This window comes from Alligator sinensis, unplaced genomic scaffold (assembly GCF_000455745.1).
Source record: "Alligator sinensis unplaced genomic scaffold, ASM45574v1 scaffold859_2, whole genome shotgun sequence".
Lineage (NCBI taxonomy): Eukaryota > Metazoa > Chordata > Crocodylia > Alligatoridae > Alligator > Alligator sinensis.
In genome coordinates this window covers 103,998-129,234 of record NW_005843448.1, presented here as the reverse complement: position 1 = coordinate 129,234, position 25,237 = coordinate 103,998, and the positions used below count along the sequence as shown (strand labels likewise).

At 49.0% G+C, this 25,237-nt stretch overlaps 1 protein-coding gene across 2 annotated transcripts in view; it reads left to right on the top strand.

Moving 5' to 3' along the window:
• The first annotated feature begins 3,910 nt into the window (after positions 1-3,910).
• Positions 3,911-25,237, top strand: part of LOC102381867 (F-box/WD repeat-containing protein 1A) — a 43,081-nt gene continuing 21,754 nt past the window's right edge. For both annotated transcript variants that reach the window (XM_025195265.1, XM_025195264.1), the window contains exons 1-6: positions 3,911-4,024; positions 10,452-10,683; positions 16,193-16,379; positions 19,400-19,496; positions 20,814-20,951; positions 21,472-21,590. In XM_025195265.1, coding sequence (XP_025051050.1) covers positions 3,965-4,024; positions 10,452-10,683; positions 16,193-16,379; positions 19,400-19,496; positions 20,814-20,951; positions 21,472-21,590 — 833 coding nt within the window. In that variant the 5' untranslated portion in view covers positions 3,911-3,964. The remainder of the gene's footprint in view (positions 4,025-10,451; positions 10,684-16,192; positions 16,380-19,399; positions 19,497-20,813; positions 20,952-21,471; positions 21,591-25,237) is intronic.

The following is a 25,237-nucleotide window of genomic DNA, read 5'->3' as shown; positions in this document are numbered from 1 at the left end:
ATGCCTGCTGGTCCCCCTTGGCCAGTTTATAGATGGCCACCAGATCCCCCTCAGCCTTCTCTTGTGGAGGCTGAACAGGCTCAGGTCCCGTCGCCTCTCCTCGTAGGGCCTGCCCTGCTGCCCCCTGACCATGCGGGTGACCTCCTCTGGACCCTCTCCCTGCTGTCCACATCCCTCCTGAAGTGCGGCGCCCAGACCTGGACGCAGTACTCCAGCTGCAGCCTGACCAGTGTCGCGTAGAGGGGGAGGATCACCTCCTTGGACCTGCTCGAGATGCATCTGTGGATGCACAACAAGGTGCAGTTGGCCTTCCTGATCGCGTCCCCACACTGCCGGCCCATGTTCGTTTTGGCATCAATAATGACCCCAAGATCCTGTTCTGCCTCTGCACTGACGAGAAGGGAGTTCCCCACCTGTAGGTCTGCTGCTGGCTCTTCCTCCCCAGGTGCAGCACCTTGCACTTGTCAGTGTTGAACCCATCCTGTTCTCATCCGCCCACCCCTGGAATTGCAGCCTGTTCCTTCCTACTAGCGTGCCCGCTTCTCCCCACATCTTAGTGTCATCTGCAAATTTGAACAAGGTGCTTTTCACCCCCTCGTCCAAGTCGCTGATGAAGACGTTGAACAGTGTCAGTCCGAGGACCGAGCCCTGGGGGACCCCACTGCTCACAGCCCTCCTGGTCGAAAATGACCCGTCTACCACCGCTCTCTGGGTGCGGCCCTCCAGCCAATTGGTGACCCATCTCACTGTGTAGGTGTCGATGCCACGGTCCCCTAATTTCTTAATGAGAATGGGGTGAGAGACAGTGTCAGAGGCCTTCCTGAAGTCCAGAAAGACTACGTCCACCGCGACACCTGCGTCCAAGGACTGTGTGACCTGGTCGTAGAAGGCCACCGGTTTGGTCTGACAGAACCTGCCCCTAATGAACCCATGTTGGTTGCCCCTGAGCATAACCTCCCCTGCCGGCCCCTCGCAGATGTGCTCCTGGATAATTTTCTCAAAGAGCTTCCCCCGGACCGAGGTAAGACTAACAGGCCTATAGTTTCCTGGGACCTCCTTCCTCCCTTTTTTGAAAATGGGGACCACATTGGCCCTTTTCCAGTCCTCCGGCACCTCGCCAGAGCACCACGAGTGCTCGTAAAGCCGTGCCGGGGTCCCACAATGACCTCTGCAATTCCCTCGGCACCCTGGGGTGGAGATCGGCAAGACCTGCTGCTCGTATATTTGCTCGTATACACACTTGTCCAGTGGACGGGAACATGGGTCACGCCTCACATGCAGCTGTCTGTAACCTCAGCGTCCCTCTGGTGTCTTCAGTGCTATCCTTTACACAACCTGGACTAATCTGTGCTCCCCAAGCTTGGAAAGCTGCTATATAAAGTAATGTCTTAGATGCACAGAATTGAACAAAACCTGGATGACACCAGAAGGAAAGAAACCTGGGGATTAACTGACTCTCAAAAAGCCATGAGTATCCTGGTTTCTAATCCAGATTGAGCCACTGACTGTTACCGAGACCATGGGCAAGTCACTTGATTCCTTGTGCGTCATTTCAGACAGCAAAATGCACTTAGAAGCGGGAAACTCAGTGAAGATCGATGCTTCTTCTGAGCGGTGATCTCCTAGGTCAAGTTTTGCTAGGGGAGGTGCTGGGGGCGTTACTCAGGTATCTCTCAGGGCTTAGCCTGTTGGTGCTAAAAGTGTACTGAAAGCTTTAGGCAGACACGGTCATTTAGGTAAATGCAAAATCTTTTTTTAGAGCAACCGAATAGTTGGAAAAATTGTTCTTTGCAAGCTTTTGGGCACAGGCACCCACCTGAAAGCTTTATGCAGGCAGGATCGAGATGCTTCAGGAATCATGAGAGCTGCATGCAGTGCAGCCAGCCAGGGGCATTTGACCTGTTAGGTTACCCCCTCTTGTAGTGTTTCATCAGTCCCAGCAGTCTATTCTCCTTCGTTTTGTCCAGCCTTGTTCTAAATTACCGGGTCAGCCTGCCTCCCAGCATGCTGTTCCTCGCTGGCGTTTTGTCTGAAGTGAGGGATGGCGGGGGGTGCAAGGAAATCAGCAGCAACGCCCGTAAAGAGCGGCTCCACTCAGGCAGGAGAGCCTGCCTGGGTCTTCTAAAAGAGAGGCGGCCGTCCAAAACTCGGCAAAACTGCCGCTCGGAGCATAGCTTCCACCTTTCCCTGTCATAAATGAGCCCTTCACTGCTGCTGCCGGTTCCACGGTTCTCCAAGCAATAATGTGCATGTTCCTCTCCTCCATTAGCAGTAATAATCTGTGCAAGTCCCAGCAGTCCAGGCCTGGCTCAGGTAATGCTTTTTTTGGAAGGAGAAGCGCTTCTCTGCATTCTCTTCCTTGCAGAGTTGCTCGTTATCCATCTGGAGCGAGAGGGGGGACTCGGCGACTTCTGAGGGGCCTTTCACAGTGGAAGGGGCGGCCGTAGGGGGAGAGGAGAGGGCTTGGGAGCGCTGTCGACTCGCTTTGCTCGCAGTCACTAGAGACGTGGGGAGAGCGACACGTGCCAACCTGGTGCGTCGATCCGTCACCTGGGCCTCCTGGCACAAGGTGATTCCTCCTCCATGCCTGTTCTTTGCAGAGGAAACTTGGAGAGGAAGCAGTACGGGGGGGTACTCCGGCCGCACATCCGTTCTAGCATCACAGCATTTTATTCAGGTGGTTTTACCAGCATTTAAAATCCAGATGGGAGACCTATATCACGGGGAAGTTATACAGTAAGAGCCACCAGATTCCAGACAATTAAACTTTATTAGCCTGTCTGAAACATTAAGTATTAGCTTAAAAGAATAGTTTTTAATCTCGTCTCCCTGTTGCTGTTTACAGTTTAGCAGTGTGGGAGAGAAGCAAGGCATTATTGCTGCTCTCTGTATTACAGAGCTGGTGCAGGGCTGCCCTCCCCGGTCCCTGGAGAGATTCAACACATTGCTTCTGCGGTTGCCTACAGCTTTCTCCAGCCCCGGGAGAACGCAGCCTGGTCTCCAAATGTCACTCTTCTGCGACGTGGCTAAAATCCTCCACTGGGTACGCCCCGGGCCAGCACCATATCAGATGCAGTTAGACGGTTCCTCTGAAAACGGTGGGCCCCACAGGACTTTGTGAAGCACGGTAGCCTGGTCTGCCGTCTCCAGCATAATTCCATTGACCTTTCCATCTAGACGTATCATTTTTTCCCCCTATCAAGCCGGCTGCAGTGTAGTGTAATTAGAGTCCGGATGTGGGCAAGCAGCTAGCGACTCAGCGCAGGCAATGCGGTTCCCTCTTTGGGTATCCAGGGGGCCGTTCATTTCTGTTTTGCGGGCGTTGGTTTTTTTTTGAATTTCCACTTGGAAATAAACAGTAATAGCATCTTGACTTCTTTCATGGTGCTTTCCTTTCACTCTCGGATGTGATTGATGATGATTCTGCTCCTGGGCTGCGTTGGGTCCTTAAAATGTTTTGGTGCGCTTTGCAGCGTGGAAGCCGGCATTCAGCACAGAGCGAGGAAGTCCATAGACGTGCGAAACCCATGGTTAACCTCGTAGAAGCGGCTCCGCGAGATGAAGGCAGCTAGAAATGGGTAGCTTCTAAACGGAGCTTTTAAAATAAAAGTAAATGGACTGAGTTGTTTAATGGCCTCGCGCTGTAGCTCTGAGTCAAACCTTGGGAAGAAAAAAGACAAGTTCACCTAACAAAAGGGAAAAATGTGGCATAGGCTCCCCTTGTGCTGTCATTCAGGCCATGTGGCTCTTTGGATCTCAGGTCTTTGTGCCAAGCCTTCCTAGATGGGGAGGGGGGATGCTTTTGCAATAGAGACTCGTTCCCTGTGGACTGGACTGCCTCCCGCCCTTCAGAAAACCCCTGTTCGTTGCATCAGAAAGGCAATAATTGAGGTCTGTCAGAGCCCAGGCACGTCCGTGTTATACTGTAGGCTTGCAGGCATCTTCCTTCCAGCTCCTTGAAACCATGAAGCTCTTCAGCCAGCTGGAGATATGCCGTTGCGCTTCCTCTGTTCCAGCTCTCAGGGTAAGCCATCTCTCATACCTGGGAAATTACAGCCCCACAGAGGAAGAGAGAAGCCACTGAGCCTGCTGGCTGCGTTGTGCACCATCCAAGCAGCCAGCCCCCTTCCCCGTGCAGTTTTAGCGAGCTGGATTTATTGCTTATTTAGGGACAAGGTGGGAGATGAGGGCACTTCCAGGCCAGGCCTCCCCATTTCCATTGCTCCGGTGCGTGGCGCGGCGGCTGGGCGGCAGATGGCTTCATTGTCACACAAGACATCCTGAAAAGTCGGCTGTGCTGGAGGTGTTCAGCTGACGGTGGCTTTCCAGATCTACAGCCATGGAGGCTGTGACACCTGCTGCTGTGACATGCTCCCGAATTTTGAAGGGGTTGTTGGCTCTACACATGTTGGTCTAAGGACATGAGCAGGCAAGTTTCTTTGGGTAGATGTGATATCTTTTACTAAACCAACTAAATAGTTGGAAAAATTGCTCTTCGCAAGCTTTCGAGCACAAACGCCTTTCTCCCCCTGCCTGAAGAAGGGCGTTTGTGCCGAAAAGCTTGCAAAGAACGTTTTTTCCAACTATAATAAAAGATAAAAATAAAAATAATAGCTGTCACATCTTTAATAATAGATACCACATCTTAAAGATAAACAATATCGCATCTTTAATTTCCCAAAGAACCATGCCTGCCTGAATTTTGGAGCATCTTTTGCACTGCTGCTAAACTCCAGGTCATGCGCGGGCTCCCCAGATGTTTTAACCACAACTGCGCCCTTGACTGGGACTTTTTTTTTCAGCGTTTGCTGCATTTCTCCATCTCTGCCCTCACCTCGCCGGTCCCCTTCTCTGTCTTGCCACTACCTTGGCTTTTCCCCAGCATCTTTTATCTTGCAAGTAAAGTTTGAGCAGTACGCAGGAAGTTAACTGCCTGGAGTCTTTTAAATATAAGTAACACGCACCCAGTAATAAGCTGTCGGTTGTTTTTTTGCTGCCTGCAAAGAAACATAAACACAGTGCTCATTTCTGGCAGGTTTTTACTGTCAGAGTTTCTCCTATTATATTTATCTTACAATTTGCCAGGGGGGTGAAGTTATTAAGTTTTAGCAGCAGCCATCGATCAAGTTCACAAGTTAACACGATAAAGGCTCTGTGCCGCTCCGATCCGGGAAAATGATGATCCTCACTCGGTAATTAACTAAATGAGAAAGTTAAATCTTACTTGAGAGCTGGGAGAGATGAAAGAGAGGTGTTTGTCAGCTTCTCAGTGGAAATTAGAAGCAGTTTTCTGCAATTCCCTAAGCTGCTGCTCTGTCATATTTTACATAAGCACTGGGAAAACGTCTTGTAATTAGTGCTGTCATGGAGGATTTTTTTTGCTGAAGGATGTTGGAATAATTCATTAGATTATCAAGAAAGGCTTGTGTCCTGAAATGATTAGCACAGTGAAATTTAAACCATTAACGATAACAAGTTTAGAGTTTGCTGCAGTGCAGAGGCACCCGGGGTATGTCTGTGCCTATTTCAATCATTTCTTATAATTAAACATTATGTCCTTTTTTTTTTTTTTTTCCACTCCCCTTCACTAGGACCCATCCAAAAATCCTGTTAAGGTGGCTCTGTCTAGATCAGTGATTTAACCAGCCTTGGTTGTGCAAGTAGGTGGTGAAGTGAGGCAGCTGCTACGAAGCACCACAAGGTACACGAGTCGCAACCAGAAATCCTGTGGCCCTGGTGGGGATGTGGGGACAGAAGAGGGCAATAAGGACACATTGGTCATGGGTTAGTGTTGCATGCCAGGTCCTTCCCTTTTGGTTGTGGAGACACTCAAGAAGCTTACGGGCTTCTCATCACTTTGAATCGGCTGGAGATGCATTTCTGGTAGGCCCGGTGGTGGGGGCGAGAGGGGCAGGGGTCAAACTTACCTACGCTTTGCAGAATAGGAGGGACCAGAAAGGTCGTTTGGTCTAAGTATGTCTACACCGCGAAGAGGTACCTGACCCGATTCTTTGCCAGGGAGAGGGAACAACCGTGTCACAACTCTTCTAGCTGCTGGTGCGGATGGGAAAACACCGGTGACTTTTCTAGGAACCAAGAGCCCTGCTGGGTCTTGCTTTTTCCTGTTTTCTGGAAACAGCTTGAAACCCTGTGTGCGCAACGGGAATAAACCCAGTTGCGTTTGTAGTCCAACCATGTTACACCACAGACCTATCAGTATGGCTAGATCCAGCCTAAGTTGACCGGCACCCAGGTCTTGCCCCTTCTTATAACTGTCAAGTCTTCATTCAGATTAAGGTCCCTTCGTGTTCTTAGATGGCCTTGCGATTACAGACCTCTGCTTATGGTCACCTTTACCAGAAAACATCTGTCTGGTCTCATGAAGTCAGACGAGCAGCGGCTAGCATGTCTTCACACGGAGTGCTACGCTCAGCTCCGATCAAAGCAACTCAAAACCAGTAATGCCGACATACGTCTGTGCCAATCCAGCGCACGACTACTCGGACTACAGGTCCCAGCAAGCACGTCTGCTGGGTTCAAACCAAAGCAGTGGCCGATGGCTTCTGTCATCTTCATGAGTCGTGCCTCCATGTGTGACCTTGGGCAGTGGGGGTAAAAAAAGAAGAGGGCTGCAGCCTGTTGCAAGAGGGCTAAGTTTGGGCGCTCTCGTCTGCCATACCGAGAGGTTTTTTCATGCATAACAATGCTGTGATTGCGTTGGATGCCTGTGGCTTGCAGTTACTTCTGTTAGCGCGGCAGCTAATACATCTTCATCCCCACAAATAACAGAGACGGTGGGCTAATAGTCTCTTCTGGGTTGCGCTTTAGCATGAATATTTAACTTTGTTTTATGTGCCCCATGTTTGACAGCTCTGCCTCTATCAGAGGGGCCCGGTGATTGTACCAGAAGAGGAAAGTGTTGAATGCTCCAGCCAGTGCCACTGGTATTACACTGCGAAGTGGAGGCCGTGGGATACAGGTGATGGGGAGGCATCGGGGTTTCTCAGAAAACCAAATCAGCTCTCCCCCTGCTAGTGACCGGGACCCCCACATGCTCTGTAATAGTACAGCTGCTTGATAGGTTTTAATAACTGGGCTTTTTCACCTGGACACTAGTGGATTTTTTTTTTTTTAAAGGCTTCACTTGGAAATTTTTGCACTTTTCTCACCTACAGCCCGTCGCTTCTTATAGTGCGTATGTGTGAGAGGGGAAGCCGTGGTGTGGACTCGTGCAGAGGTCAGAAGCGACTCTGCCGCCCATCCAGTTAATCTCACTGTAGACTTGTCCACCACTTCTCGTGGAGAGGCCGGCACTAGGCAGAGCCAGCAGCTGGGATGACCCTGAGGTCCCTTCCAACCCTAATTTTCTATGATTGGGCCAGGGTTTGACTTCCAGAACAGCTCTGACTGTTGGACCACATGCTCTTTCATCCCCATTCAAAACCAGCTTTGGGGTCACAATTGGCATGAGTTGTGCCCCAAAACCACGGCATGGTTTTGCAGCGGCGCTGCCTCTCTGGTACCCAGGCCTGGGAGGTGGGATTTTGGCAGATCTAGGGGGCAGGTTAAGAGAACAGTGGAAAGTTTGGGTCAAGGTAAAGTGAGTTGTGGGGTGGGGGGCGACTGCTAAGTTCCAGGTTGGGGGGACGCTTGGCCCTCCCTCCGGTGGACGTATGGCCACATGGATTCAGGCTGTGAGTATGAGCTTCTCCCTGTCAGGGAAAGATCTGTATGTGCCCAAATTCATGTCCCACGCAGCGCAGCTTGTAGGCCCTGCTCCCTCCCATTTTGCACTTCTCAGAGGCCGAAAGCGTAGGTAGAGAAACGCGCCGTGTTTAGACAGCCCCGCTGTAAGATCACCGGTGCAGCAAATGAAATGAGAAATGAAATGAGATCGGCTTGTAAAGTACCCCATTCATCAACCACCTTAATCCAGCGTTTCATGGGCTTTTCTGTTTTGCAAATAGCTCAACTGCCATAAAACCGACCACAAAGTCCCTCGAGGCTGACGGTTCAGTACTGTCCATCCTTAATCATTTTATGCCAGCAATGGACTGCGTGCCAGGAAAAACCCAACCTTTCACACCAAGGAGCTCATTCCCACAGTCGCCTTTGTAATGTCAGCAGACTCGGTATAAATAGATGGCCCAGTTAGACGGTGTCTCTTTCCTCCCCCCCCACATGCTCACTTATGGGTCGCTGTGATCAGTGTTGTTTAAGTGACCACCGAATGAGAGCAGTTGTAGCTCCGGCATCAGCCGTTCCCCATCTGCACTGCATCCTTACTGAATACTTCCAGAAACGTGCCCCGCATTTGAGGGGTCTTAGGTCCGTTCTGGGGGACGTGGGGCAGAAAACTAAAGTGAATGCTGCTAATTGGCTTGCTTGAGCAACAAAACTTAGCAGTGATGGTCTGGTATCCTGCTATGGTCTCAAGCAATCAGAGATCATTCGAACCCTAGTACAGAACCAGAAATCACATTTTGTTAAAAAGAGCCGTACTTACTACGGCAGTTTTCCATCAGAAGGTCTGTCCAGCCATTTCTGCGAGCGATGCTGGCAGCTGATGCAGGAACAGCATTTATGCTTTGTGCTTCAAGAATAAAATGTGGCAGCAAATGATGGACCTTTGTGCATGTCTTAAATGTAGTATGCCCCCCTATTTGATAATGCAGCGTGTTAAATTACACCATTTTGGTGGGTTGGGAATGAGCGACTGGAGCCCGCGCCTGCAGGCTAGGATTGCTTGTGTTTTTAATCCCAAAGACCTTTTAGCAAATAACTTAACAGTCTGTGACATGAGATAATCCATACCTTTCTCTTCAGTAAGTAAATATATTGTAATGTCCATGTAAAATAGAGGGTTTTTTTAATTTACTAAAATATCCCTGATTGCGTTGACACTGGAACGGCACGCTGTGGTTTGGCAGTGTTGGAGTGGCGAAGTAGCCATGATGATCCAGGACGTTTGCAAGAGGGTACCCAGTCTGAGGAAAGGAAATTTATGCCCAAAAGCTAAAATCTCTCCCACCTCTGCCATTGGTCCAATTAAGCACATCGCCCACACACATCCCTGCCCCTCGCATTGTCAATTGGCACGTAAGGGAAACAGAAATAATATTCCATCATCAAATACTTGCTTTATTTATTAGGACAGGTGCAATTTTGTTTTTAATTTGTAAGGGTGATGTAGCCGTGATGGTCCAGAAAGTATGGGAAAGGCAAGGATTTCTTGGGGTGAGGTCTTTTATTGGAGCACCTGTGTAGTTGGGCTAAAGTTAGACAAGCTTTTGAACGTAAAGCATTCTTCATCTTCTTTTGATAATTCATAGTGGAGTAGCAAATGCAGTCCTGCGTCCTGTAAAAGAAAGGACCTGCTAGTCCGAACTGCCCTTAACGGCACTGTCTGCCAAATCTTTGCTGGGATGCTGGGCAAGACCTCATGGTTGCAGCCAGAATGATCAAGTTTGCATATTAGCAGAACGAGCATTAACGAGGTTCTGTGGGACGTGGCATCTTTACAGCGTGCCTTTAAAACTAGTCTTGATGGAATGTAAGCCTGTAGCATTTTATTTTTAGCTTATTCTTTTTTCAGTTGGGTAATAGGATCCTAAAAAAAGGATGGCCATTTCCTTTATTTAGCATTAAATAAAAGCAGCTTGCTAATCAGCGTGGGAAAGCATAGGCTTCCCAGGTAATAGTTAATTTTGCTAGGGACAGGGGATGTACTTCTAGTGCAGCACTCCCACTTTTGTTCTCGTTAAATCATTGAAAAGCAAAACTTCACCTTCCTGCCGTTAAGCGATGGAATGAAGTGTCACTTTTGTCATGTCCCTAGAGCCCTTCTTCAAAATCAGACTGTGCTGAGCCCTTCTGGCAAGATTAATAGCAGAATCAAAAACTAAAACCTTTCTGCTGCCTTTGCGTGAAGTGTAGGTGAGCACCAAATGTTTGGGGCGTTTTAACGCATTTTGCCATATATACTGTCTACCCAAAACTATCGCTATGCAGTTTCCTCTTATCTATCTTGTGCATTTTCTATTAATTGTAGCAGTGGTCCATTGTAGCCCTGAAGCAAATACTTTAGAGAAGGAACAAAATATAAATGCAGGCTTCTGTGGTGCATTGAAGTAGCGGATAATGGTAAATTAGAAATCTGTCTGCACTTTGTTGGCTGAAAAATGTAACTAAAATTTGTTTGTATTGAGCTGCCACTCTTGTCTTCCCATCTCATCATCGTCCTTTGTGTGCGGCTCCACCGCGAACAGCTGTACTGTCCTCCAAGGGTTACAGGCGTCTGTGGCCGCTTGCAGACTGACAGCAGCAAATGGGATATGCAGACTCAGCCAGCTTCACGCACAGGAATGTTTTTTCCTTCTGTTGTCTTCCAAAAAAAAGATGATGAAGTAGCCCAAGGTTCATTTCATGTGTTTCCTTTTTTCCTTTCCCAGACAAAACTTGCCAATGGCACTTCCAGTATGATTGTGCCCAAGCAAAGGAAGCTGTCCGCGAGCTATGAGAAGGAGAAGGAGCTCTGTGTCAAGTATTTTGAGCAGTGGTCCGAGTCCGACCAGGTGGAGTTTGTGGAGCATCTCATCTCGCAGATGTGTCATTACCAACATGGACATATCAACTCGTACCTCAAGCCCATGTTACAGAGGGACTTCATCACAGCGCTACCAGGTATTCCTGCAGGACTGGGGGAAGGACTCTCCATCTTGTCTTTGAAAGAGCCGTGCCATTTGGCTCCCTTTGATACTGGGCCTCCCCGGCTGGCGAATTTTCTCCTGGGAGATGTTTTGCAAAGCAAGTGGCAGGTCCTTGAGTGAAAGGCTCTGTAGGAGTGCAAAGCAGTAGTAATATTTCATGCAGTACTTCTCCTGCTGTGATTGAAATACGCTGTAGATCTTGCCTGTATGTCAAGGGCGTACATCACAAGGAACAGAGCACGTGGCTGGGCTTCTGATGTATGCCTGAATAACAAAACTTTTAAACATTTGAACTGCCCCTTATCTTTGGTGTCTCTTGGAGCTTTTCTTTTCCATTCAGAATGGACCCCTCATTAATAATCTTTTCCTGTAGCCACTGATTCGAGTCTACTAGTTGCCCCCAGTGAAGAAAATATAGCTGAATAATAAGTGGAAGTGTTAATCTATCGATATTTTGCACCTCTCTCTGTATTGCCTTTCATCTGTAGATTTTGATAACAGTTTTCAAATACCTGAAGGGTGACTGCAGAGAGGATGGAAATGGGTTTCTCTTTGGCCATAGGGGACAGTGGAAGTCTTAATTTATCGATATTTCACACCTCTGTATTGCCTTTTATCTGAATATTTGGATAACAGTTTTCAAATACCTGAAGGGTGATTACAGAGAGGACGGAGTTGGGTTTCTTTTTAACCACAGGGAACAGGCCTAGGAGCAATGGCCTATAGCTGCAGCAGGGGCAATTGAGGTGGGACATTTGGAGGAACCGTCTGACTTTGCAGGCAGTCAGGCACTGGAGCAGGCTGCCTGGAGAAGTTGTGGGCTCTCCATCCTCGGAAACTTTCAAAAGCAGGTTAGACACTTCCCTGGGATGGTTTCGGCAGGGATGAACCTGCTGTGAGCAGGGGCTGCACCAGATGAACTTGTAAGGCCCCTTCTAGCCCTACTTGCCTGTGATCCGAAGAGGTATCGACCTTCATTTGTGGTCAGGTGCTGTGTTGAATGGGGGTCCCTGAAGTAGCTAGCAGGATGAAAGCACTGTACAGACAGGTGTATCATTGCCCCTGCAAGGTAGGTACAGGTTTTGTCATATGAGGACTCTGAGATGCTGACAGATCAGTGACCTGCTTGAGTTTATGTGACAGGACCTTATCCAGAACCCACGAGTTCCTGGCTTTCAGCCCCGCTCTCAGTCCGTTGAATCATGCCTTCAGGGGAGGCAGCAAATTGCAATTCCAGTTGTTTGGTTTTGGGGGTTTGGTGGACCGGCAGGGTGCTGCAGCCTTTGTCACTGGGCTCCTAGAGAGTGGTTATGTTGCACGTGACCTGCTAGGGTGCCACAACCGAGATAGCCATGTTAGCACATCACTCGGCTCCGTCTTTTTAGCCTTGATGAGAAGCAGGGTAGATTAACCCAGCCAGAGTGCCATGCGAACCCAGCTGTTTTATTTCAGGTACCCAGGCTGGCTGGGATATCTCTGCAATGCTTTGCACCAGGTAGACTTGCCCTTAGTTGAAGGAAAAGATCATTTGGAATAATTCCTCTCGCACTGTGTTTGTCCAGGCGAGAGCTGCTTGGGCCTGTGTTGCTTCTTCACCCCAAGCATTTGACTTCTTCCAAATGGATTTGTCAACATGAGATGATAATGGAAAAATGTGGTTTTAATTGCACTTACAAAGAATAAAAGTATCGTGGGAGCCTTGCTATGAAGTTAAATATGTAAACTCTCCGGATTTTATAATCTCATTGTGCCCAGTAATCAAATGGCTATTGTAGACTTGGAAGGCAAAAAAAAGCATCTCAGTAGCATCTCAGTTCTTGTAAGCACTTGCACTGCGTTATTTTGTAGAATAACAGAAAATGAGGGTTGGAAGGGACCTCAGGAGGTCACATCTAGTCCAACCCCCTGCTCCAAGCAGGACCAGCCCCAACTACACCGTCCCAGCCAAGGCTTTGTCTACCCAGGTCTTAAACACCTCCAAGGATGGAGATGCCACATCCTCTCTGGGGAGCCTCTTCTGATGCTTTACTACCCTGCTAGCGAGAGGTTGGAGGAGATTAGCAGTGGACCAGAGTAGCACTGGAACCTGCGGAAGTGTTCGATTACCTAAATGTAGGGAGCAACGAGCAACTTCTCCATTGTTATAGTCACAATACAGTTCCTGATTGAAGCATAAGGTTTTCAGTCTTTTCTCAGGCCCATTCCATCAAACGAAGGCTTCTTCACCTCCTATTTCACACACACAGCTCATCGCAGCTACCTTTTTCTAGAAAAAAGCTGGGCCAATAACTGAAGTAGCTTCAGAGGGATTTTGAAATGTCTCCGTAACCCACTGCTCATCCATGTTCTTTATTGCACATCCTTTGCGTGACAGAGATGCGCCTTTTAGCAGGTAGGAAGCACCTTTCTATAGCTGAATGGCATTTAGGTAGACAAGGTTCTTTGGGTAAGGGTGATATATTAGACCAACTCACGTAGTTGGTCTAATAAAAGATATCATCTTTGCCCAAAGAACCTTGTCTGCCTATGTCTTTGGACCAGCACAGCTACAACCCTCACTCTTGTGAATGACATTTAAGTATTTAAGCAACTGTTAGGGAGCTGTGCGTTTAAATAATCCTTATGCATCCATTTGCACGTTTGCAAAGTGCACATGGCCTTAAGGTGGGAAGCGAGCAGCAAAGAGTTGAACAGATGTCGGGTCTCTTTAGAGGTGCAGGAGCAGACAGGCCACCTCAGGGGCAGGGAAGGGTTTCCCGGAAGGAGAGAGGAAAGTGAGGATCTAGGAGGCTGCCTGCGAAGGAGGTTGGTTCGTCTCTGGGCAGCTCGCAAGAATGGTGATCACTTTTGTCTCTGGACAGTTGGTAACCGCTTTCAGAAATCCCAGGAAATGCTCTGGAGAGGAAAGAAAATGTGTTAACCTGAAATCGTGGCTGTGTCGGGTTATCTGAAATAAACCCAAGCTCACACGCTGCGTAGCTTCTTCTGAAACAGAAATGCTAAAATGCTTAGAAATTAAATCCCTGTTCCACTTCCGATCTCTCTCAGCTCACCATCCAAAAAAAACACCCCCACGTACCACCGATACCCTGAAAGAGTTCAGATTCTGTGCAATTCAAACCACCTTATCTCTGTCCCTGAAGTCCTGACCCAAAAACCTCAAATCTCTGGGAACACTTACATAATTCATATACAATACATGCATTTCTCTCACAAGGGTTTTATGTCTGAAATAAGTGAGAGGTGTTCTTTGAACTCAAGGAAAACACCCACTTCTTTGCCACGGTCTTTATTAAACCGGCGCTAAAATGAAAGAGAAGTGGCTCTGGCACCGTGAGACGTTAATTGCATTTCATGTGAATTTATCAGATGATTTGGTAAAAGACATTTTTTGTCTTTGAAGCTCTGCTGCTGATGCTCTAAAATGAGTTATGCCCTTTTTTGGAAACGAGAATTAGCCAATTCAATTTGTAACCATGCCACTTGCTGAAAACAGAATTTGCTCGCTATAAGACCACTTCTGTGCTCCTTCCTCCTTTTCCTCAAGCCAAATTCCAGCAAATCTCAGACTCCTCCACAGGGGTGGGCATGGGACAAGCGCCATGCGGTGCGCTTGAATACGTCTCCCATCTCGCTGGAGACTTCAGGCCACGGGAGTGCAGCCCCAATTCACCTTTGGTCCCTGGAAAGGAGTCTACCTAAGGAGGGTTGTGATGCGTTGGGAGAAGTGACCAGAGTTGGGGGAGATTGTCCATTCTGCACCGCTCTGTTGATTAAATAGAGGACTGCAGCCCCCAGAGCTGCCAGCCCAGTTTCTTTTACAAACACTTCCTTTGAAGTTTTATGTAAAAGCTGTAAGTGTATTTAAAATTGTATGGTCATGAGACTTTGCCCCTCCATAGACAAGAGATGGTGGGCCTCTTTCTCCTTCTGGCATCTGGTGCCCCTGTTTGCCCGTCCCTCAAGTGCTCGGCAGTAGAGAATCAAGCACAGCCTGCCGCCCAGTTGTTTCTCTGCAAACAGCTGTGTTTTAAAGCTATTTCAAAGTTGAGGATTTTCAGAAAAGGGGCGAAAGAAGACAGAGCGAGCCAGGCTTCAGGATCTCGTTTGCACGCACGAGGAGCTGATTGGGAGATTCTTAGCGAGCAAAGAGAAGAGCACTGGAGTCGGGTCAGAATCAGCTGACGTGCGCCTCTCTCCATCTGCAGAAGGAGAGGCATGTGACTCAGCCCGTCAAAATGCATTTACTGCTTCCTCCTCCAGCATTGCTAACGAGCGGAGCTCCATCTTTGAGGCTGGGCTTTTAAGAGTAAGAAAAGAAGTATTTGATCCCACACCGGATGTGTAGGGGTTTTCATTATGGAGCAGATGGAATTTGCGTGTCATGCCAATCTGCCATGCTTGGTCTTTTCTCGGGCAGGGCTCGATGCCCGGGGGATGGCGGGTTCGCTTAACTGTGGTCTCCATAAAGCCTCTGAAATGTGACCTGCGAGGAGAAACAACCTTCTGATGGTGGCCGTCTCACTTGTGAATTAGGACAGCGGCCAAGAGCAGCTTTATTAGTGCAACATCCTGTTTTGTAGATGCCTGATTCCTCTGAGGTCTTTCTGCCGATTAGGCGTGAGTGGGTGGTAGTGAATTTTGAACTCATCCGGTTTAAGCAGTACAAGCCGAGCCCCTTCCCCCCAGACTGTATCTCAGCCTTATCCTGTTATATATCTGTCAGGTCCAGCGTCCTTTCATTTGTCAGGTATCCAGGTTGCAGCCGTATTGGTCCTCTCGTTTTTCACTCCCTTGTCTCGCATTTTGCTCCAGCGTTGTTGAAACACAAAGCAACTCTTCTGGTTTTCACGTTAGGAAATAATTGCAAATTATACTGTTTGGGTGCATGTCTTTCTCCACCCACAGAAATAAATGATACCAGCAAACCTGCTTCACTCCCTTCAGTCTCTCTCTCCTTCACTATATCTCCCCCCGTGCATCTGCATATCTTTCCCTCCCCCATGTCTAAAAGTACCACTACCCTTCAGGGTACACATTGGGAATATATATATTTTTTTCTTCATTACATTTAAAAGCTACTTCTTTAGCAAAAACAGCTTTTGAGCCGTTGGAACACAAGAACAGCTGTAGCAGCGAGATGAGAAATGGTCCTAATATAGAGATATTTTGGGGGCTGCATCGCTGAGTTGGAAATGCCATCCGTAGAATCTCCCCCTAGTGCTAACCCATAGAAATAGATTGGAATGACTTCTTGGATTCTTTATTATTTTTAATGTCTTGTTGTGTTTTATCCAAAAGAAGTTGGGAGAACGTGTTTGTTTCTGAACTTAGCAGCTAATACCCTCCCGTACCTTTTGTCCAGGTTGGCATACAGAAGTCTGGATAGGCAACGGTAGGGAAGACCGTACACCTTCGTGGCATGCAAGGAGGGTCTGCCTAGTGACTAATACCCTCGTTCTTTTTTTTTTCCCCCTTCCCAGCTCGGGGATTGGATCACATCGCCGAGAACATCCTGTCGTACCTGGATGCCAAGTCGTTATGCGCCGCCGAGCTGGTGTGTAAGGAGTGGTACCGAGTGACATCCGACGGCATGCTGTGGAAGAAGCTTATCGAGAGAATGGTCAGGACGGACTCGCTATGGAGGGGGCTGGCGGAGAGGAGAGGATGGTGAGGGGCCTGCCTCTGCAGCTCTTCCTTACCCATCTAGGACAGCAGGCGCTGTGTCTTTAGTGCCGCGTTCGGACTCGGTCTCTAGCACCCTGAAGTGTAACGCTGGCTTCCAGTCTGCCGTTTGGTTACCGCAAACTCAAAGGTTGGGGAGAATGGGCTTTTGGGGGGGACGCTGCAACCCATTTTGGCCATTTCCCCCTTCCCCATTGTGTTGGCACTGCACCACGGCAGTGATATGCAGGGTGGACGCCGGGTGCCCAGCCTGCATCCCTTTTTTGTATTAAGCTTCTGTCTCTGCCTAAGAGGAGCACCAAACAAGTCAGCAGTTCAGAGCAGAAAAGCATTTTTCAGGGCGGGCGCTGGGACGCGTGTGGCGTGAATTAGTATTTCCTGATAGGTCTGTTTGTTTTCCTCAGCACATTTTCGCTATTAGATATCCGTTTAATTCTCAAACTGGAAGCCGAGGGTAGGTACCGCAGAGGATAGGGGACTTTGGAAATGCAGATAGATTAGTTAATAATCAGCTGGAATAGCCTTAGCCGAATGTGGGTCTTGCTCAAGTTTGAAACTGCTCTGCTAACATTTCATTAGAACTTTCCCTCTCTGGGGTAAGCCCTTTAATACATAATTTTCTTTTCCAAGGGTGTCCCTAGGATGTTGGCAGCAAGAAAGCTGGGTATGAATATTTCATAAACAAGATAAAAGTGACAGCTCAGGCATTTTAGTTGCTATTAAAAAGAAAAAGATACAAAGTTGCAAGCCGAAGCTCTTATGCGTTTTGAAGTTAATTTTGTTATATTGTTTGCCTCCGATTATAAAGACGAGTAAATCATGCTTATGAAACGTCCTTTAGAAACAAACATTATGTAGATCCGCTTCCAGTCACGTTGCAGCGATCAGGAGCGCAGCCCTCGCCCCCGCGGCTGTTAGCTGCAAACGCCGGGGGGAGACTCTGGAGAAATCCTGCTTCCGTCTCCAGATCTATATTGCTGCCTCCATTGCCGGTCACATCGATAGTGGATGTGTCCAAAAGTCAATTATAAAATCCAGCTTTTCATCCTGAAGCCCAGCCAGCCACACTCGCACTGCTTCCCCGAGGTGGTATGGTTACCTGGGTGTTGTTTAACTCGGCTTCTGGAGTGATGGAGATCCCAAGGCGCGGGCTCCCATCGAGAATACCCTCTGACTGGCTGCGAAGGGCTCTCCCCAGGCACAGTGGAGTGATGGAGAAAGGCTAGCAAGCAATATCCAATTTAATTGGGTCTCTGTCATATAGAGCTTTATAGCTTGTAATCAGTGCTATGAATGGCACAGGGAAGTGAATAGGTGGACAGTTCAGAATGATAGATGACTGGTGTTATTTGCTCATAGCTTCTCACTTAGCTTCAGTGCACGGGCCGCTGGATTTCTGCACTCGCTTCCTGGTGCCTGTTGCAGGAGAACCCAAACCCTGCCCCACAGATGTTGACCGCAGTGACAGCTTGCTAGGAAGCAACACAGCCATATGGATTGGCCCGTGTTTTTATAGAAAAGCATATTATTTAGTTTAAAAAAAAATCCAGGCACAGTTCACGTCTGTCCAGATAGCTGAACACGGTATACTGCCTGAGTCTGCCAGTCATCACCACCTGCAGGTGACAGAGTGCCTGTTATCCTCAGCTCATAATACCGAACTCACCTGGGAGACTGTGGAAAGACCAAGCAATTCTTTGGCTAATCCACAAACAATTAATTCCACGCGAAGGCCGTCAGAGGGGTGACTGTCACCTTCCAGATCGTGATGCAGGCTTTCTCTCCTGTGAAGAGCACTTGCACTTCACAGGAGCTTCCAGTATCCCCTAGTAAGTCTGTGAAGCATCAGTTTTCTGATCCGTCGCTCTCCTGAATGCCGTGCCAGCATCCGCCTGCTGTGAATGGGACCCATGAGCACAACTACCTACTTGCACACATGTGCACATTCACGGGCTTGAGAACTGAGACACTTTTTTTTTTCTTTTTTTTTTTTTTAATCCCTGAAAATTCCCAAGCAGAAGCCAGTTTGGCCTCAAAACTTGCTTGAAATTAATTTGCCCGTGGCGTTGAAATAGGCCATCCTCCTTGTGTGCCCATCGGTCGCTTGTACGGGGCTGGATTTTCTGTCAGCACGTCTAAGGCACAAGCCCTCAACTTGGTTTCAAGGTGTAGCGAGCGGAAGGGCCAGGAAAGAGATGCACGTGGAGGTTTGGAACAATTAATTACACTGTAATGGAGCAATGGAGGGAGGAGCAGAGAGCTGGCCCAGCATAAACTCCATGCCTCTGATGCCAGGATTACACTCAGAGGCATTTGTGCCTATCTCCACTTTGCGAGGCACGTTGCCAGGCAAAGCAGCAGTTAGTACGCCCATGGTGGGGTTTACTAGCTTCCACACCGTGTTTGGTGGCTTCTTAACTTCAGGATGAGGAATTAAAGTTTTTTACACAGCGGGAAGTGATTGCCGTTTACGGGATTTTTTTGTAGCAAAAATCTAGCTTGGGATCTGTATATTCCAAATCGGGGTTGAAACGAGGACGGGAGCCACTGATGAAACGGTGCTTTCCCAGAATCGAGTAGCGGCAGTAAAACGTCCACGAACCAAAGCAGATGTCAGTCCTGCCAAAGTAGCTTTCAGCAGGTGACAGCGTGGGGGTCCCTCAGCTTTCTTAGTTTTCTTCCCTCATGGACTTACTTTTAAAGGCCACGTGCTATAGGGAACCAAGCTGGGGCTATACGAGCCACTGTTGCCTTCCTCTTAGATGAAAGCAACTCCTGCCCTATATGTACAACACATCCCCTTTTCCTTTAGTGCCTGCTAGTGTCCGTTGAGGAATCTGCCGGTACTTGCCATCGTGCTCGGGTCAGATGGTGCCCGAGCTGAACAAGCCAGATCCGAGCGCTAGTATGTCCCCTATGCTGACAAACAGCTCCAGACCCGCTTCTGTAAAACACCTTTGAAACCTTTGCCCAAACCTGCTGCAACCGTGTTCCTTCTCTTCCAGGGGACAGTATCTATTTAAAAACAAGCCTCCCGATGGCAATGCCCCACCCAACTCCTTCTATAGAGCACTTTATCCCAAAATTATACAGGACATCGAGGTAAGAAACACAGCTTTATTTTGTGGTGGGCTTTTGTTAATCTTTCTGATTTTATGTTAACATTCCCCGCATCCTCAAATCAGTGTTAAATGTTGGTTGTGCTATGCACATGATGTGTGCAGAACCCCTGAGATCAGGGGCTCTTGGAAAACATTTTATGCTGCCTTCCTTCCTCCTCCATGTGAATCAGGCTATTCTGTCAGACATGTTAACACTGAAGCTGCCCACACTTGTGATGCCCTAGCAGCAGCTGGGCAGAGTTCATGGCTTTTTTCTGGTTCGGTTCCATAGCTTTTAACCCAGGGCAGAACATATGAGACCTTAGTAAGTTGGCAGAGGCCTTGTACAGGCATTCGGTCTCTCCTGGGGGAGCCAGTGGCCTCCCGGGAGAAACCAAGAGTGTCCAGATGTTCTGGCTTCTTCTCCCAGATTAAAAATGGCTGCTCCAGGAGTAAAATAGCCTGGGAACAACCAGGGTTAAGTCACTCCCAGGAGGGTTTCTCCTGGGAGAGCGAGTGTCTGTGCATGCCATGAGTTGAATCTGGGAAAGAACGCGCTGTTGGAGACAGCAGTCCATAGGGCTCGTAGTGAACAGCATCAAACACGTAGCACTGGTGCCCTAGATATAGTTATGTGCAAGGTACCAACTCCTGTCTGTGCTTGGCTCACTTGCAAGAGAGGTGCTCAGGTGCTAGGGCAGCGATTCTCAACCAGGCGTGCAAATACGATTCACAAGCTAAACCCAGTGATTTCAGATAAGAATCCATAGCATCTAAAAAAATGCTGCCCTGGTGGGGTCTTCCTGAGTTCCTTGCAGCAGAAAAATTGCTGTATTATTTTTCCAGCTTTAAAAAATGAGTGAAAACTAAGAACTGGCATTTTCCGAGGGGTGCCTCAAGTCTAAGGAGGGCTGCTTTGTGTCTAACGAGGGGTGCTTTGAGCCGAACAAGGTTGAGAGCTCTGTGCTAGGGTGATTGGGGTCTGCTCCATTACACAGTGGCTTTTGTTCTCTTCAGAGTCCAGAAGGATCCACCGGATCTAGAGACATTAGAAAGCTCTCATCCACTTTTCCAGGGAGCAATACAAGCCCTTTTGCCGCAGCCTATTTTCCAGCGCTTTGTGCCATGCTAAGCAGCCGTAGCCAGAACTCTGCCACCATTGCTGCTCCCCTGGGGAGACTGCGATGTAGTCTAATGGCCCTTTCTGGAGGGAGATGTTTAAAAGGAAGTATTTTCTCTAATTAAAAAAAAAAAACCAAACAAAAAAACAGCTCCATGATTTATTATTGCTGTTTTTCTTCTCTCATCCCCAACCCAGACGATCGAGTCCAACTGGCGGTGCGGCAGGCACAGTTTACAGAGAATCCACTGTCGGAGCGAGACCAGTAAAGGGGTTTATTGTTTACAGTACGACGATCAGAAGATAGTCAGTGGCCTCCGTGACAATACCATCAAGGTGAGCGTCCCCTGGGGCGGCAGTGCTGGGGCGGGGACAGCCCGCTCCGGGAATAAGGCTTGTGTCCTCTTTTCGGTAAAGGAGGGAGCAGCTGCCCAGAGACTTCCTTAGACAGCTTTCCACCCTGGGCGTGCTTTTCTTTGGTGCTGGTAGATAAGCCTCCCTCCAGAAACGTGCATCAATCTAACTTATCTGGCAAGAAATGCTCTGCCTCCTTCCAGAATGGACTTTACTGGCAGCATTATTGGTCCTCCAGTAATTACAGGCTACCCCTGTTCCCTGATGAGAAGGGTAAAGCCTGTATTCATATTAAAACCAGAGATATTAAGAGTGTTTTATCTCTCACCAAAGCGCCTGTGGAATACAAAGTGCGTTCCTTGCCACTAAGGAAGTTCTGTCTGCAATATGGGTAAAACACTCGGTAATAAAAAAACAAAAGAGCCAGCCCAGCAACATGCATCGTTTACCCAGTGATGAAAATCTTACTTAACAAGCTGTTTGTGAACATTGGCTGTCCTAGATCTGGGATAAGAACACGCTGGAATGCAAGCGCATCCTGACTGGACACACGGGTTCTGTGCTGTGCCTGCAGTATGACGAGCGGGTGATCATTACCGGCTCCTCTGACTCGACCGTCAGGTACGTGCTTCTGCGTTTGACCCTCGCAGTCCCGCTTCACCTGGCACTGAAAAGGTTTCAATTAAACATGCTCCGTTTGGCCCTTTTGAGGATGTGGTTTGCAAACCTTTCCACCTGAGAGCGCCTGGGTCATGTAACAGCCAGTGTCCCCTTGAGCTGTCGCAGCTACCGAAGGGAAAGGGCTAGTTCAGGAAGGACTAGGGGTTTTTAAGATGGGCTAGAGCGACCGTTCTGCGTTTGACTAAGATTCTATTTAAAAACAGTGGCTGAAATTTTCCAAGCAATACAGGGGGTTTCATCATTCATCTTCTCTTAATTTTAGCGGAAGATTTGTAGCCAGGCTGCCAGAATTACCCAGATAATTCTCTCAACCCAATGTCCTCATCACTGTGTCTGCATGACCTTGGTCATTGTGTCCCCACCAAGGCCAGACTGATGCATCAGAAGCTATTCTCCAGATGTGAAAGTCGCTAGTCCTAGGTCAGGAGGCCAGTGTCCATAGCTGTAACCATTGCACTTAAGGAAATTAAGGCCTCTGCCATGGAAATGCCTGTGCTTAGGGACTCAGTGTATTAAGCTAGCATGGGACCCAGTCTCCCTGTGGCAGGGGAAGAGGGAAGGGTACCTTGGTTAGGGGATTGGGGTTCTCTACTGGTAGGTCTCTGCTCTACCCTGAGTCTGAGCCTTTCCGGCAACAGTTGCATCTGGGTTCCTGTTCGCATGGCTGCAGCCTGCTGAGAGCTGTCACCCAAGCTCATTTTGAAATCGTAGTGAGAAGCCAATAACTCTGCAATCCAGCTCTCGCCCATGGTGTTACACAGTCTCATGGCTCTGGGAGGTCTGTTGGTTCCTGCCATGCGTACGAGGCCACAATTTATGCCGTGTGTCTCCAGGAGATCTGGCTGTAGAAATGAATCAGCACGGAGACGGGGTGGGACTGCACTGTGCTAAACACTGACTCGCAAAGGAAAAGGCTGAACTGGGTGAAAAGCAGTTGTCAGTCTCCAGGCCATAGCTGGCAGGCCAAATTGGAGGCTGGCTACTTGCCCAGAGTACTTCATTTCCCTTTTGTATCTATAAATATGTCCCTGGACCCCCCGAGGCACGTTGCAGAGAACTCTTTAGTCTTGACGAGGAGGAGGAGGAGGAAGGCTCGGTCCAGTTCTGCCAGTTGGATGTATGGACGGACTCTTATCCCTCCTGTCCCCGGTTTCAGGGACCCCCTTGTCTGGACACATCACTCCACCTCCCTCCCCTGCTCTGTTTGGCAGCCCCATCTGCACACTGCTGATTTTCTAATGGCTCAGCTCTTTTGTCTACAGCCCTCGCTCCTCTGCATACTGCAGGCAGAAGTCTCTGCGCTTTCCACCAGCCGTCCATTTTAAGCCTGGTGTCTTTCTGCATAGCCTGCAACTTCATGATGGCCACGTAATTGTTTATGCAAAAAGATAGCTTACCTCCTCTCTCTGTCCTGGCCATCGCAGTGGTGATCTGATCCACCAGTTCATACGCCAGTATTAGATTCTTGCCGGCATTTGTGACTGATGCCTGAGATTCATACCCAGAGCCCCATTGCCTAGATGCTGGCCCCTGTGCTCTGTCACCTGCAATAAAAAATAAGCTATTTGCAACGTGCACGCACTCATGAACCCCAGGGCTACCACAGAAAGCTTCACGCTTTCCAGTAGCTAAAAAAGGGCCCCCCATGCTAGGCTCTTGCTGCCCCTCCTTCAGCTGCTGCTCGGCTTTGCTGCCCCTCACCGCTTCCGGAGGCCTTTGAGAGTCGCATCCCAAAGCAGTTGCTTCCTTTAATGGAGTGGAGAAGCTGAAGCCACGTCCATGCCACTGCTGATGCCACATCCACTTGTTCCCACTCAGGACATGCCAAACTCTGAAAGAGGGGCAGTGTGGCAGCTTGAAGCAGCACACAGCCAGAAGCACAGCCAAACCGGGGGGCCTGGGAGCGGTTCTGGTGCTCAGAGCCACTCTGCACTAGCTGCATTTCTTCCTTTCCAGGATTTGATTTGCACGTGGGCAGGTCGTGCAGCAGGCCTGGCAGGGCCTGGAGATGATGTAGGTTTGGCCTGGGGGACCGGGAGTGCAGGGATGGGCAAATGCAGATTTGGCACAGGCAGGAAACCATGGGCAAAAGGAAGGGAGGAGAGGTGAGGAAGGGCACAGAAAGAGTCCAAGGCAAGTGTTCCTCACTTCCCTGGCACTGATGGGTAACAGGGTGGAACAGTGCTCTGGGGTTATTTCATCAGGTTAAGGTAGGGGTGCTCAGCCTCCAGCCTGTGGGCCAGATCCAGCCGGCAGAGCCATGGCATCTGGCCCACGGAGCTCCCCACAGGTTGGGAAATTTGGCAGTGGGGGGGCTGCAGCAGTTAATACTGCCACTCCTTTCCACAGCCAAATTACCAACTAGATGCAGCCAGGTTAGGCCAGGTCAAACCCTCTTCCACCACAGGACTGGATCAGGTCCAGGCTGCCTCCCTACCCCCTCCATGTGGCCCGATAGGACCCCACCGCACCTGCCCCAGGTGCCGGATCAGGACCATCAGCCAGATCCAGCCTGCAGACAGGCCAAGCACTGCCCATCCATCCCACTGGAGAAAAAGGTTGGGCCCCACTGTGTTAAGGCATGCTTTGGGAGCAGCGGGCATGTTTTGTGACTGCACGCTTATAACACAGGTGTCTGAAGGATAGCGTGGTAGGTGCTGCAGACAGGCATGCAAGCAGAGTGGGGTTTGCCGGGGTGGGACCATAGAGATGTACTTTGGGCTTAAAAGAATGGGCAGGATGAAGGTGCGACTGCAAGATTGGTCGTGCATCTTATTTTTCCGTAGCATTTCCAGAGGTAAACACAGGCAGGGGAAGCACATTTTGGCCAGTGATGGAGTCAGCCTTGTTGCTGGACTCTGCTGCTGTTTAAATGTCCCCTGGGATCAGCGACTTCACTTTCTGGCATGGGCAGAGCAGGTTTTGTCCCTGTGGAAGGCACCAAATGGCAGGTGTCTCTCTGCTTTTTCAAAGCAGGCTGCCTCTGAGGCAGCAAGGGTGCTCCGGTGGGTCCCACAAGGGTGAACGGCTGTCGGCAGGCAGTCAAGCGGTCCCCAAGACGCCGAGGCAGCCCAGCTTCTGCGGACTGGAGCACACAAAGCAGAAGGGCCAACGAGACTGGAGCGTGCAACATAACCGTTTGGGTTGCACAAAGACTTTTCTCCCCTCCCTGACATCCCTGCCGGTTTTAATTGCAAGCTTCGTTAAGGGAGGAGGGACTCAATTTCCAGAGTCTCTTGCTATTTGATGATGCAGCCGTTATGCCGCTGGAGTTTAGCATAGCTGGGGCTCAGGGCATGATAGCGCCACAGGAAACCTCTGTAAAGAAATTTGCCTTGAGGTGAGGAGCTTGGCAAACAGGATGCAGCAAAGGAACGTTGTCATTTTTTTTCACTTTAAAGTGCACCACACAAATCCTAGGAGCTGCTTCCATTGAGCAGGTACCTGGATTTTTTATTTTTTTTTAAACTACAAATGATCCTTGGAGTGTAATAGGCTATTCGTATTCACAGCAAATTACCTGGGAAAACTCTGCACCATCCACATGCATTCCAGGAATATAGTTGTCTAAGTACAGATGTGCACAA